The 15,148-nt window shown below is 38.4% G+C and overlaps 1 protein-coding gene across 6 annotated transcripts in view; it reads right to left on the reverse strand.

Moving 5' to 3' along the window:
• The window catches only part of cdin1 (CDAN1 interacting nuclease 1), a 92,782-nt gene extending 78,190 nt beyond the window's left edge, over positions 1-14,592 (reverse strand). For 4 of the 6 annotated variants that reach the window (XM_089120006.1, XM_089120005.1, XM_089120002.1 and 1 more), the window contains exons 1-2: positions 14,451-14,592; positions 10,914-11,031 (exon numbers count right to left, since the gene is read on the reverse strand). In XM_089120006.1, the coding sequence (XP_088976132.1) occupies positions 10,914-11,031; positions 14,451-14,484 (152 nt within the window). In that variant the 5' untranslated portion in view covers positions 14,485-14,592. Of the gene's footprint in view, positions 1-10,791; positions 10,852-10,913; positions 11,032-14,450 lie in introns of those variants that run through there. The other 2 variants (XM_089120007.1, XM_089120008.1) reach the window with 2 other exon arrangements.
• Between the last annotated feature and the right edge of the window lie 556 nt (positions 14,593-15,148).

Below are 15,148 nucleotides of genomic sequence, written 5' to 3' on the forward strand. Positions count from 1 at the left end.
TTAATATTTACGACATTACACATTCTTATGGATCGCCAATGCCACTATAGCCAGTCAACATGACATCATGACTTTTGCGTAAACATACACGCCAATTTCGAGTCAAGTGGCGTGTTATCTCCACGCATTTTGAGCCATCCGCGTGTATGCGTGTTTGTCTACGCTATTAACGACCGCGTCATTCCGCGTGTCCGTACACGCCGTCAAATGTCCGACCAAAACAAAGTAAAATGTAGATCTACATCTGGGGAGCGATCTTTTTTTTTTCCTAGGATGGTAAGGGAACAGTCATAAATGCCATTAACCCCAGTGACGGGTAGGTTTAGCGACGGGGTTGAGGTAAGACACGCCAAAAATGGAAATACGAATTGGCGTGTCATACACACACTACTTCATGAGATCAGTCTGAGCCAGTGGTTGTTGTTACACGTTCGGCCCACTAGAGGGACATCTAACATTACTACAATAAACATTTATGGGCTGTTTACACCTGGCCACTTCATGCGTTTTCTCAGATCGGATAGCTCTGATTTATCAAAACGATTACATTTACACCTGGTCACATAAATGTGTTTTTGCAAAAAAGATATAAATCCGATCTTCAATTCCCGCGCTATACAGATGTAATGAAGTGCACGTCACCGAAAGCAGCTGCATTTTATTGATCATCGGCTAATTTCAAAATCAGCAAAGACAGCAATAAGGGAGAGCGGCAGCAGCCCTGGTAATATTATTTCATTCCTTTACTTTTAATGAAGATGGTAGTGTGTCTACGACTTACTTTCACTTTGATTTGCGATAGATTGTGGCGCGTTGGCTTGACGAATAGGGGCTCAGATCTGAGGTGATGTGATCGTCATATCGCGTCGGAAGTTCCGGGAGTCTCACGCGTATTGTTAGCGTCTCCCTGATGGCCGTAAAATGCAAATTAGTTAAAATCTCCCGGAATCCGTGCATAACATACATAGCGCTCGGCGCGTCCATGGCAGAGAGGGAGTGAACGAGACCTTGCGAATGTGCCACGCGAAAGCTACTCCCACGCTCTCCTATTGTTAATAAGAAAGCGATAAGGGGCTTTTTACACCTGGTCACTTCGGAAGTATGTATTTATTTTTAAATATATAAAAAAGCAATATTCGAATAGTAACTTTAGCATTCGAATAGTATTGATTTTTAAAATATTCGAATTATATTCGAATTTCGTTCCAACAGCACTACAAAACACACTCATATTCCAAACACTCCGACCGAGACCGAGGGAAACGTTTAACCAGCGAAAGGGAAGTTTTCTGCTCTATTGTATATCGAGTAAGACTGGAACAAGAACACATGTGGGCGGGGCTTAATATGTGCCTGGGGGGGAACTGATTGGCTGATCTCATGTGAGTGACAGGTTATAGCCCCGCCCTCGTCATCAGAGAAGAGAAGAGATGCTGGAAGAGGAACTTAGTCAAGTATTAAGTATTAACACAATAATGATGATGTGCACCTGAAAATCATTTACAATAAACACTGCAATATTTCATGAAAACTAAGGATTGATTTCATGATGGTGACTTTGAAACACAGAGCCTCATTAGAAGGTCATCATACAGCTCGTCACTCCCAACATGACAAAACAGAAGGTCTGGAAACACAAGAGCGCTTTGGGGATCAGCCGCTGTCAGCGTAATTACCCGTCCTGACATTAATGCATTAATATGCACCCGTGCCAAACTCGGCACCTTTAGGTTCGGTTCTGCATTAGTCCCACGCCGGGAAACAAAAACAAGAGGTCATAGGACCCTACCTGACCAACCCAGTCCAAAAACCAGCATTACAACAATATTAAACTACTTAAAATACTAATTCTATCAGGATCATCTGTCTAAATACCCACCAAATAAGAAATTATAAGCAGAACAACCTCTTACCAGCTTTCGCTTGGTTAAAGTCTTTAATCATGGACTGAACCATTTCCAAGCGTGTCACTTTCACAAACTATTAACAATCAGAAATGGCAGCAATTAACCTAATGAACGCCACCTGGCTAATGGAGCGCCGGCTCGTCATATGTTCTGATAATAATGAGCGTTCGCCGCAGATCTGAACGTCACATCCGTCAAGCCAAACGCTCGTTTCACTCACAATGAACATTTAATGCCAGCAGGAGTGAGTGAACTTCATGGCATCCGTGTGTCCGAGTGAGTGTCTTCTGTTCCCCCCTTTGAGTCAATATTTATCACTAAAGCAAAAGTGCTTGTGATCTACATATGCAAATTGGCCTAATTACACATGCAGATAAGAACATCTGCCTCGCCTCCGTCGGCACGAGGAGGAACAGTCGACTATGATGGATGTGACGTACATCATCAACACGACAGAAGCCCACGATACACACACACACACACACACATCTGCTCCTGCATTCGAGCGGTCTGAGGGTCCGGATGATGACATACACCTGACATTACAGTTTAGATTAGAGTGAACGTGGACTGACAGTGGAGCGTCCGGTTATTAAAGATCTGATCGTGGTTATAGTCCACAATCAGGGGTTCTGATCAAACCCAAAGATGTGTATGAGAGCATGTGTAGCGCATCTGTGCCTCGTTTCATTTGTGATTTGATCGACTCAAAAGGCAAATTCTCCAATTACTGAATCAGTCAGTCATTATCTGTGTCTGTTTTGATTCTGAAAAAAATGTGGAGTAGGATTTACTTGAAAAAAGCTAGGCAACTTTTTCCATGCTAGTAAATTTACAAAGATTTGCCAAGTAAAAACCTAAAGATATTTATCAGTAGCTTTAATTAGACATCTTAAGTTAAAATTTACTTGGAATATGGAATTAAGTAAACTTTAATTTAGTTAAGTGAACGTAACAAAGAATATAAGTAACTTGGCTAGTAAAAGGTTGATTAATATCGATTTAGTTGTAATTTCCTTTGCGTTACATTTCACTCAAACAATTTTATTGAATTATACCAGCCATTTATAGTGTGTGTTTTACTACCTATCTAAGTAATTTATACTTCATCATGTCAGATGTTAAGCATGATGTGAATGCAAAGACCTCAATACTTGGTAGACAGTACACAATGACCGTAACATTTGATGGATCGTTTTTGTGTTTGAATGTGTCATTTTGAGCTGAAAATTTCCTCAAAATGTCACAAAATGGCAAGTTACTAATCCTGACAACAAAAGCAATGATAAAACAGTGTAAATACAGCTGGAAACCAGTGAAAAGTGAACCCCAATAATTATTCAAGGTCCAGTGCATGATGGGAACCCCAGTATCAGAAAAGTTGAGTAATTTTTACTTTGTTTTATTGAGTTCATATTTATGCTTTCATTTCTACTCGTTTGAACTAAGTACTGATATGGGATTTACTTGTTTGTTTGTTTTTTAATTCTTGCCTGAACTAACTTTTTCTTGTAAATTACATTGGGTTTTTTTCAGTAGTATTTACCTTACCAAAAAATCATTTTTTTCAGTGTACAAATGTATAAGCAAAAATGGTGGCAATGCATTACTTTTATCTTTTAAAATGTAATCAAATTAAAATGTAACTATCCTTTCACTTTATGGCAAAGTGCTGCGCAACAGATGTTTACTGTTAAAATTAAAACGCTGAAGAAAAACTGATATTGCATTATTATTATCGTCATAATTTCCATAAGTACATTCTACTATACAATAGCAATATATTTCTACCATGACTTCCACTTAAACCAAACTCTTATTTTGGTGTTCTGCGGTGAGTTTGAGTTAACAGTTCATGCATTAGTATTATGAAGTACCAATGACCAATCCTGATGATTTTCTGCATCAGCAGCCGAGATGTATGATCCTCAGGTGATTCTGAGTTCATGAAAGCGCTGGTAAAAACCCAGTCAGATTTAGCAGGCGTGATGAAACGAGGCTGGTTAACGTCAGGCGTTGGATTAACAGGCATGTAATGGGAGGATAACGGGGCAGATGAGCGATAAATAATCAATGAGGAGCGTTCGTGTCCCTTTGCCATCACAAACACTGCGTTCCAGCCAAGCCATCAGCATATCAATGGCACACCGCGGCTCACGGCGCAGATCGCGGCGGATAAACCCCACCATAACACACAAATTAACAAACGCTTGACATTTGCTCGACATCCATTATTCTGACACTTCTTCAGAATTTCAAAAGCCTGAGTGCATCCTTAATCAAAATTCATATTCCCCAAGCGAGCCACTGGGAACATATTGCGGCCCGCCTCGGCGCTGATGAAAACGGCACATTAGGGCCCGTTTCAGACGCATTAAGGGCCTTGGCATCAGAGCTCGCCTTCACACACGCCCAACCGGGGAGCATCTGCCCGAGCTAGCGCTCTCACACACACACACACACACTGGAAGGAATGGCATTTTAAAGAGGGCTGATCATTACACCCAGATTCATTCATGGGGTTGTTCTCTCTCGGGGGAGGAGGAGCCGGACCGCCGCGCTTCATTTCCAAGTCTAATGTTCAGGAGTCAGGACGGCCGGCTGACGGCGCACTCATTGTGGCCGCTGGATTAGCATGCGTGCGCACTGAGAGACGGGCGAGTGACAGCACCGTGTCGGATCGGGGGTCCCGTCAGAACAGCCCGCGCTCGGCCCGAGGAGAGACCTGCGTGACAGATGACTCCCAACATCTGTGTTACGCGCGCCTCCGTTCCTCTCACACACACACACACCACAGCAGTGAGTGTCCGATCCTGGCCTCACACACACACACACCACAGCGGATTATCAGCTTATGCATTACCTAAACTCATTTTCATGATTTGTTATCACAACTTTTTATCTTTTGTCAAATCGGTGTCTGAACCAAGTGCCTTACTTTGAGTTACACCAACAATATTTATTACAGTGCAGAATCACAATAGATCAGTCAGTGAATCGTTCAGCGATTATGAGTTCACAAATGACTCCCTTACTGAATCGTGAATCAATTTCGAGAAGTTTTACTGTAATGTATAGAAGTTTGATGAGAGATACATCAGTCCGTTTAATAATCCCTTAAACTCAGGGGTTAAACTGATCACCAAAATGACGTACTTAACCATTTTACCTTCAGAAAAATTCTTCATGCCAATGAATATGCAAATGCACTCACTCACACGTTGATCTGATTGGTTCCAAGGTGGTTTGTGACGTCAGAAACACCAAAGCGTGTGTTTGAGACTGTCTTTGGTTCACTGCAGTTTTAAGGAGGAAATACTCAGCAATGCTGTCCACTTATCAACTTACACACGGTGTGTGTTAAAGCGGATTAAACACACCACATACACATGACAGCATTTATAGGATGGGTTAGGAGGACGAACTACACTCAATGATCCGATACACTGGATTAGATTCTGTGTGAAGAACAACTCAGTGACCGTATCTCAAGTCTCAAAACTGCTTAACAATTCATTAAAAGTCTAATTAATTAGACATGCTTTTTGATTACAAAAATGTAATTTAACCATTACAATTGAGTATAGGAAGTTAAAATTAGAATGGGAAAGGACAGAATTTGGTAAAAGATCAAATGGATTTCAATCTATCGTATATGATTCTGTCGAAGCCACTCGTTTGTATTATTTAAAAATAATTATGTCTAACATATGAAAGTGTGGAAAAAAACTACATTACCCATGATGCCGTGTAGAAAAGTCCACCAATTAGAGAGTCACGGTGAGAAAATTGGCCAAAAGAGCCCTTTAGCTCCGCCCACTCTCATGAATTGATGTTAAATTGTACGGTTCACTATTATCATAATTAATTAGACATGCTTTTTGATTACTTAAACTTGATTTAACCATTAAAATGGAGTATGGGGAATTTAAGAACAGAATCCAGAATAATTTAAATGGGAAAAGATAAGAGTTTGGGGGAAATAAAGCGTATTTGACGGGGCTTATAAAAGGACAGGGTGCGGTTGAGCTGATAAAGCATGCAGATGTGATGAGCTCGGCCGGCTCGGTGTTCCCAGCAGTGACAACACGGATGAAGAGCATCAGAGGACAACACACACACACACACACTCCTCTAGTGTTTACCCAGGCTCGTGGCTCTCAGATGGGGGGGGGGGTATTGGCAGGCCTGAGCGTGCGCTAAGAGATGATGGATGGCCTAGTCGATATGTTGTGTCTTAAGAGCACGATTCCCTGCCAGTCCAATCACGAGGCCTCCAGAGCGAGCTCAGCTGATTGGACGAGCCGACCCGTTCTGCAGGCTGACAACACTACGCCTGCCGAGCTTAGTGCTGGCTAATCGATCGTATGTGCTTCTGTGGAACACAGTTGTTTGCATTATTTAAAAGTATTTTTAAATAATCATGTTTAACAGCTGAATTTGTGGGGAAAAAAACTACAGTACCCATGATGCTGTGCAGAAAAATCAACCAATTAGAATCACAGTTGCACCAAGAGCTCTTTAGCTCCACCCACTCTGTTAATTGTTGTGTGGTTTTCATAGAGCCCTAAAACATTTTTTTGTTAAGCTTTTAATTAATTATTTCTAAATAGTACAAGTTTCATGATTTCAATCAATTAGATGTGCTTTTTTATTACTACATTTTAATTTAACCATTAGTATGGGAGATTTAAAACAGATAAATTAAAATGCAAAAGTACGGAATTTGGAGGAAAAACAAAAACGAATGGATTTCAATCGATTGTATATATTAACAGCTGAAAGTGAGGAGAAAAACTACAGTACCCATGATGCTGTGAAGAAATTCCACCAATTAGAGAGTCACGGTGAGCAAATTGCACCAAAAGAGCTCTTTAGCTCCGCCCACTCACATGAATTGATGATAAATTGTATGGTTCACTATTATCATAATTAACTAGACAGGCTTTTTGATTACTTAAACTTGATTTAACCATTAAAATTGAGTATGGGAATGGGACGGAATTTGGGAAAAAATTTAACTGATTTCAATCGATTGTATATGCATCTGTTGAAACCACTCGTTCACATTATTGTTTATATAATCATGTATAACAGCGGAATTTGTGGAGAAAAACTACATTACCCATGATGCTGTGCAGAAATGTCTCAATTACAATGAGAACATCATAATGGGACACGACTTTTGTTTATGTAATCAGGCTCTCAAAAATTATATAAAACTTGGATTTAGATTTATCGGCCAATATATCGGTTATCGGCTTCCAAATATAACGAATTATCGGTTTTCGTATCTCAAATATAACAATTATCGGTTATCGTATCTCAAATATAACGAATTATCGGTTATTGTATCTCAAATATAACGAATTATCGGTTATCGTATCTCAAATATAACGAATTATCGGTTATCGGCTTCCAAATATAACGAATTATCGGTTTTCGTATCTCAAATATAACAAATTATCATCATAATGGGACACGACTTTTGTTTATGTAATCAGGCTCTCAAAAATTATATAAAACTTGGATTTAGATTTATCGGCCAATATATCGGTTATCGGCTTCCAAATATAACGAATTATCGGTTTTCGTATCTCAAATATAACAATTATCGGTTATCGTATCTCAAATATAACGAATTATCGGTTATTGTATCTCAAATATAACGAATTATCGGTTATCGGCTTCCAAATATAACGAATTATCGGTTTTCGTATCTCAAATATAACGAATTATCGGTTTTCGTATCTCAAATATAACAATTATCGGTTATCGTATCTCAAATATAACGAATTATCGGTTTTCGTATCTCAAATATAACAAATTATCGGTTATCGTATCTCAAATATAACGAATTATCGGTTATCGGCTTCCAAATATAACGAATTATCGGTTTTCGTATCTCAAATATAACAATTATCGGTTATCGTATCTCAAATATAACGAATTATCGGTTTTCGTATCTCAAATATAACAAATTATCGGTTATCGTATCTCAAATATAACGAATTATCGGTTATCGTATCTCAAATATAACGAATTATCAGTTATCGTATCTCAAATATAACGAATTATCGGTTATCGTATCTGCCAAAATGTTTATATTGGTGGATTCCTAAATACTAGGGATGTATCAATATATTGCAACATAAAAAATGCATCAATATGTGTTTTGTGTATAATTCACCAAAAATAAAAAAAATACTGTGAGAAAATGTTTAGTTTTCAGAGTTTTATTGTGAGAACTGCAGTATATAATGTAGAATATAATGTATAATAATGCAGTGGGGGAATATGTGTGTGTCCGACATTATTGTAAATATATCTAGTCAGTGACAGAGATCATCATATTCATCTCCAATAATTCAGTGTTTTCAGCTTCAGAATCATGAATATTGTTATTCTGGTGTCTCTATTGGGTTTCAGCACCAAGTCCAAGCCTGTTCATTCACACACACAATCTCATACATCACATTTAGCATTTAATCACTTTATTCTTCACCTTTTATCTTGCAGTGATATGGTGTATTGTGAGTTCAGCGTCGAATATCGATACACTCCTGCTGAAGTGTGTAGTGCTGTGATTGGCTCTGTAGCCGCATGCTTTGATTCATTACGCTTTAGCAGAGCTTTTTTTAAATCGGCGTGTCTGTGGTTGGAGTCGTGCTTCTGGCCGTGGAAACAGGCGTTAGTCGTGCCTAAGACAAAACACCCCGCGAGCGCGATGAGCGCGGCCATATATCAGGGTATTCCAGGAGGACAGAGGCATATTAAGCAGCACATCTGGGGCTCCACACACACACACACACACACACACTCCTGTAAAGTGCTGACGCCAATAACAGCGGCAGGTCCTGCGGGACGCTCACGCCTGCGATCGCTGCACCAGAACACAACGGGTCGGCTTCACGTGCCTGTGTGATGACCTCTCAAGGACCCCAGGGTCTGGCGGGATTACATGTGTTACATTCAATAAACACACGACACACACGGCTCTGCCTTTACACACACAATCAACATATTCACCAGATTATTACATGTTAGATGACACACACATGAGCTCAGATGAGTCAGGATTTTAGTCCCTACGTATTTGATCTAATAAAAGAGGACATTATGTTTATTCTGAGTGTGCAAATCTTTCAAATATGACATGGCGGGAAAATGAAGCATCTAAATAATATCACACACACACACAATTCTTAAATAAGCTTGTATTAAAATACAAGTGTGTGTGTGTGTGTGTGTGTGTGTGATGGTCTTACTGTGGGAACTGGCCCTTGAGTGTGTCCATGCACTGGCGTGTGCGTATGTGTGTGTGTGTGTGTGTGTGCAGGGGTTAAAGTGGGCCGGAACGGTCCGGAACTGTGTTCCGGCACCTCAGATAAACTAATAAATAAATAGATTAATTAATCTCAGCGAATCTTGCTTCTCCCGATATGGACCAACTTCCCTTCCTCCCCGCTGAACGCGAGCGATAAACACATGAAGTACACATATTAACTATATAAACTATATAAAGTATAAACTGTATAAAGTATAAACTATGTAAAGTATAAACGCCTCGTCCGTTTGGAGAGGTGCGCGCGGAGCCTCTCGCTCGTGCGGACGCGTCGAGTATACACAAGGCTTTACAAATGCTTGAATTGCACTAGCGGTGGTTGAGCGCGGTAAAGTTAGTTTTAGGTCTGAAATATTTCGCCTGACATTTGTTTTCCCTATAGCTACTGTTCTAGGGTCTTACAAAGACTAATAGCAGGATTAGTTTTAACATACCATTGTATATCGACATTAATATTCGTTCATTAATATTCAAAAATCACCTGCGTGCATTTAATGCTGCATACCTGAGAATGCTTTGACGCGTTTGCACAGCGAATGTAGCCTATAATTTGTATTATTTTAAATTACTTTTTAAATTCCAAAGCTTGTAGAAGGTGGCAATACTGACCTGGTAGCCTTGAGTAAATTAACTTGTTTAAAGGGTTAGTTCACCCAAAAATGAAAATTAAGTCATTAATTACTCACCCCCATGCTGTATCAACCCCGTAAGACCTTCGTTCGTCTTCGGAACACAAATGAAGATATTTTTGATTAAATTTGAGAGCTGTATAACTACCACATTGGCTCCTAAGGGACTGGCTCTTGACGGCCCAGAAAGTCAATGAAGAAAATGTTTAAATATCCCAAGTGACTACCGTGGCTCAACTATATGTTTATCAAGCGACGCGAATACTTTTTGTGCGAAAAAACAAACAAAAATAACGAGTTTATTCGACTATTTCTTTTCTTCCTTGTAGGCCAGAACGAGACTTCCTTAGATTTCCACGACGCATGCGCGAGATTTGCGATCTCCTTACACCAGCTTACACTACTTCAGATCGCAATTCTCGCACATGCGTCATGGAAATCTATAAGGAAATCTCGTTTCTGGCCTACAAGGAAGAAAAGAAAGATGTAGGCTATTGACAATATAATCGAATGCCCACTGACATGGTTTTAAAGCTATTTATTATCTTTTTTTTTTTGGCCTTCAAAAGTCTTAAATTGCACATAATTTGGTCAGAGAAATCAAAATTTTCTCGGGGGAGTCCCCGAACCCCACTTTTTGTCCCAGTGTTAAGCCATTTTAACATAGTATTGTCATTAAATCAGTGTAGATGGGCCAAAATAAAACCATTAAAATATCAAGTAAATAAGTGACAGGCGACTGGTGTCACAGCGACACCCAAAGAGTATTGCTACACCACGATACTCGATATGTTGTCCCACGGTAAGTCATTTTTCTCTGTTGCACCTACACAAAATTTGAGGGTTCCCCCACCTGACAAATCCCACTTTAACCACTGTGCGTGTGTGTGTGTGTGTGTGATGGTCTTACTGGGGGAACTGGGCCTTGAGTGTGTCCATGCACTGGCGTGTGTGTGTGTGTGATGGTCTTACTGGGGGAACTGGGCCTTGAGTGTGTCCATGCACTGGCGTGTGTGTGTGTGATGGTCTTACTGGGGGAACTGGGCCTTGAGTGTGTCCATGCACTGGCGTGTGGGCCGCAGGCGCTCCATGAAGCGGCTCAGGCTCCTGTGCTCTGCTCTGCTCATCTTCATCTTGGTCTCCTGCTTATCTGCAGACAGAGCGAGAGAACACACACATTACTGAGAGACGGACTCGTTTACGCACTATTATTACACGGCTCGGTGGAATACTTGATTCTGATTGGTCGATCGCTCCATCCAGCGGTGTGATATTCCCAGATAACAGCAGAAACACACACTCATGCGGTCACTGAAGACAGCAGCGCTACACACTCACTAGGAACGGCTTTTCTTCGTAGAAGTTTTGCGTTTGGTGAGCAAATAAAATATTAAAACTCAGTCGAATCATTATTTAGTGTAGAGTTATTTAATTACGCGACCCAGCGTCGTGGACTCGCTCTGTCGTTTCACACAAACGCAGCGGCGGCCATATACGCCACCATACGATATACGCCACGGTCTGCAATAACTGCAGTCATGAACAGAAGACGAAGAGAAGGCAAGAACTGGATGAAGAAATAATCCATATTACACAAATAAAAATTCTTCATACGTTAAAATATCTCGAATGTAACTCGAATCCCTCGCCTCATTTAGTATTTGTGGTTCTATGAATATGCAAATAAGCCCCGCCTCCACTCACTCAGAGATCCACTCATCGACAACTTTTGAATGCTTATAAATGCTGTCATTGTTTTGTGATTGGTCACACCAGCTCTTTCATAACCGTAGGTCTGACACATTCATACTGAGAGATAAAAACATAGATTTAGACTGCCTTTAAAGTGACAGCAGCCTAATTAATGCTAATCAACAGAGGAACATCACACATTCTCAATAACTTTTGTAAGTTCAACAAGAATAAACGTATGTTTAATTTACACAGTAAAGACTTAATACATATGATTACTTGAACACTTCATGTGGTTTTTCTTATTTCTAGTGCTTGACATTTTGCGGGTAGGTCGACTTCATTCGGGTCTTTGTTCTACTGTAGTTTGTCCTCCTACATGCTTTTAATTAGTTTCGTTGTTCGTTGTCTCACGTTTTCCTTATCTCCAGTAAATTTAAGAGTTTTTATACTTAGGCTAGCATTAGTTTTTTTGTGATATTTAAGATGGCGACAAGAATTAGTGATGTCATAAAAACCTTATTTAAAGCAAAAATAACTTATGGCAGCCACTCGTGAAACGAAATTACTCAAAATTAAGATTTTGATCATATCGCCTACCCCTAGTCTGATTGAAGAAAATTAAGGTGTTAATGGGAAGACTAATTAAAAATTAAGTAATCAACTCAGCCACTCAGATATCACGTCAAAATCAAACTTGACGAGGCCTGAACACACGATACTGTGGGGGTTTAGTGAGCGACCATCATGACAGATGATCCAAAAATACACCCGTTCACAAATAAAACATATTTAAATTGTTGCTGCATTTAGTTATAAGATATATATATATATATATATGTAAAACTGCTTAAAACACCATCATGATGAGATTTATACTTGGTTTTATAAGAGCACTAATTACATTGTTATTGTAAAAATAATACAAAATAGAATTTCATTTATTTCTCTCTTTTTGTTGATATTGTAAGTAATGCTTATTTAACCAGGAGAATGTGACAACAATAAGTGTAACTGAGATATGAACTTACATTTGATTTATGCAAAAAACAAAAATAACAAAAAAACTATGATGACATATATATATATATATATATATATATATATATATATATATATATATATATATATATATGAAGAGTTCAGATGCAAAAGCCTCTAAATGCCATTTTAAATTTTCTTCTTTAATGATGATTTTTATCAAACTTGTATATTTAAGTACAGTAATTTCACTTAAATGGCAATAATAATTACCTATTAATTGTTATTTAAGTGAAATTAATGAAATAAAATATACAAGTTTGATAAAAATCATCATTAAAGAAGAAAATTTCAAATGGCATTTAGAGGCTTTTGCATCTGAACTCTTCATATATATATATATATATATATATATATATATATATATATACACACACACACACACACACACACACACGGAGTCTTCATGGACAGATATAAGCTTTAACACTAACAATAGCTCTTTTATAAACTAGCATATTTTTGTGTACACACACACACACAAAATATGCTAGTTTATAAAAGAGCTGCTAGTATTAAAGCTTATATCTGTCCATGAAGACTCTTAATAAAGTCTTACCGTGTTTAGTGTGTAAAACACGAGTTTGACACCAGTGTTGGGAGTAACGCATTACAAAAGTAATACATTACAGTAACATATTACTTTTTGCTGTAACGCAGTAGTGTAAGGCATTACTAATCAATTTTCAGTAATATTTTACTCGTTACATGTTCAGTGAGGCTTGTATTACAGTTGTATTACAGTGTATTGTCTGCTTTTACTTCTTAAAGGCAACAGACTATGTGAAAGTTTTAAAGCAGTCTTTTAGTGCCAGTTCAGAGCGGTCGCGTCTGTAACATTGTTTTTTCCTCATAAATGCGAACACGAAAACTAAAATAAAATGAATATTTTAAGTTCTATGGAGACTGGAGAGCCAACCCTTCCTCATCCGATTTGCGCAGTGTAATTAACAGAATTACAAAAAATGTATTTTGCCTCCTATTTTTTTGTCACGCATGAATGTGTGTCTTTTCCCTAATATTAAAAATAAAACATAGACTGATATTTGTCTAATGTCTGGAGTCCTTTAAGGAAGTAGCCTTTATATGTTTCAATACATGAATTTTCTGAGAATTTTTATTTCAAGTTTTGACTGCAAATGTCATCATGTCCATAATGCTGGACTTCCCCAATTTTAAATAATTTATCCTCAACTAGTTTTGTGGTGTAGGTCTACGTATTTTATAATGTTAACTTCAAATAATACTAATAGCCTAATTTAAAGATAAGGCAGCATTGGATATGGACGGTAAGGAGAATAACGCTGGAGTTGGAAGAGGTGTGTCGCGATTCTGTAGGTTCGTGGATGTGGCGAATCGTGATTTCGGTTTCATATTGCATATCGTTACAGCCCAAAAGTTAAGTTCTACTTAGTCATTTTGGTGAAAGTAACTCAAAAGTAATACATGAGTAATGTAACGCATTACAATTCTGGGACAGTAATATTGTAAGGTAATGAATTACTTTTAAATAACAGTAACAAGTAATACCTAATGTATTACAGTTTGGAAGTAACTTGCACAACACTGTTTGACACTGACATCTCCTTAAGAGTAACAGATGCACGATGTTATTTAATGACAGTGATGTATAACCGTAATTTGCCTAATTCGTATGGTGATTTTTATCATTTTGTCGCAGTTTGTTCCATCGTGTAAAGGCATGATATGTTTTCTATATAAATACAACATCATTTAGACAGATGGATGTTAAATATGAATACAAACATGAGGAGAGCTATCAGCTCACTCACTCTCACACACTCACACACACTCACACACACACACACACTGTACCTGCGAGAGCGGCGCTGCCTGACACGAAATCCATGATTCAATTAAAAACACTTTCACAACATAAACAACACAGTTATTACGCCAAACACTTGCACCACTTCCTGGTCCACTCCCGCGAACGCGTTCAAACGTCACATCGAAGGAAACGCGCTACTGATTGGTCGTGATGGCTTTTGTCGTTGAGCATAGCGGAAGCTGATTGGAGGAATAGACGTGAAGCTACTTGCTGTTGAGATAAGGATAAATAAATCACTAGACTGTCTAGCTTTACATGAAGAAATCATACGGAACGGCAAATAACTTGACAGTTTGTCAATTTCAGATCCAAAATTCATCACTCGTCCAAGTCTACATAGACTATAATCATTCATTTAAACCTAAGAGCGCTACATTTTACCAAAACAATAGATTTAACGTTACATTTATTCATTTAGCTGACGCTTTAAACATTAATTATGCCACACTAATATTTCTGGACGAGCGGTAAACGTTTAATGTTTTTTAAACGATTTATATTTTGTATTTCGCCCCAAAACAATCCCTTAAGATAAAAAAAAATTCTGTATAATCACGTCATGTGTAATTCTAAAAAACTACAAACTGACATGTTCAAGGTTTAATACAGTCTGACTATAAAATATGCGGTTAAAATTTGTTTCGGTTTAAAATACTGACATAGGCCTATTTTCTGACAAACT

Source organism: Pimephales promelas, chromosome 15 (assembly GCF_988280905.1).
Source record: "Pimephales promelas chromosome 15, fPimPro1.hap1.1, whole genome shotgun sequence".
NCBI lineage: Eukaryota > Metazoa > Chordata > Actinopteri > Cypriniformes > Leuciscidae > Pimephales > Pimephales promelas.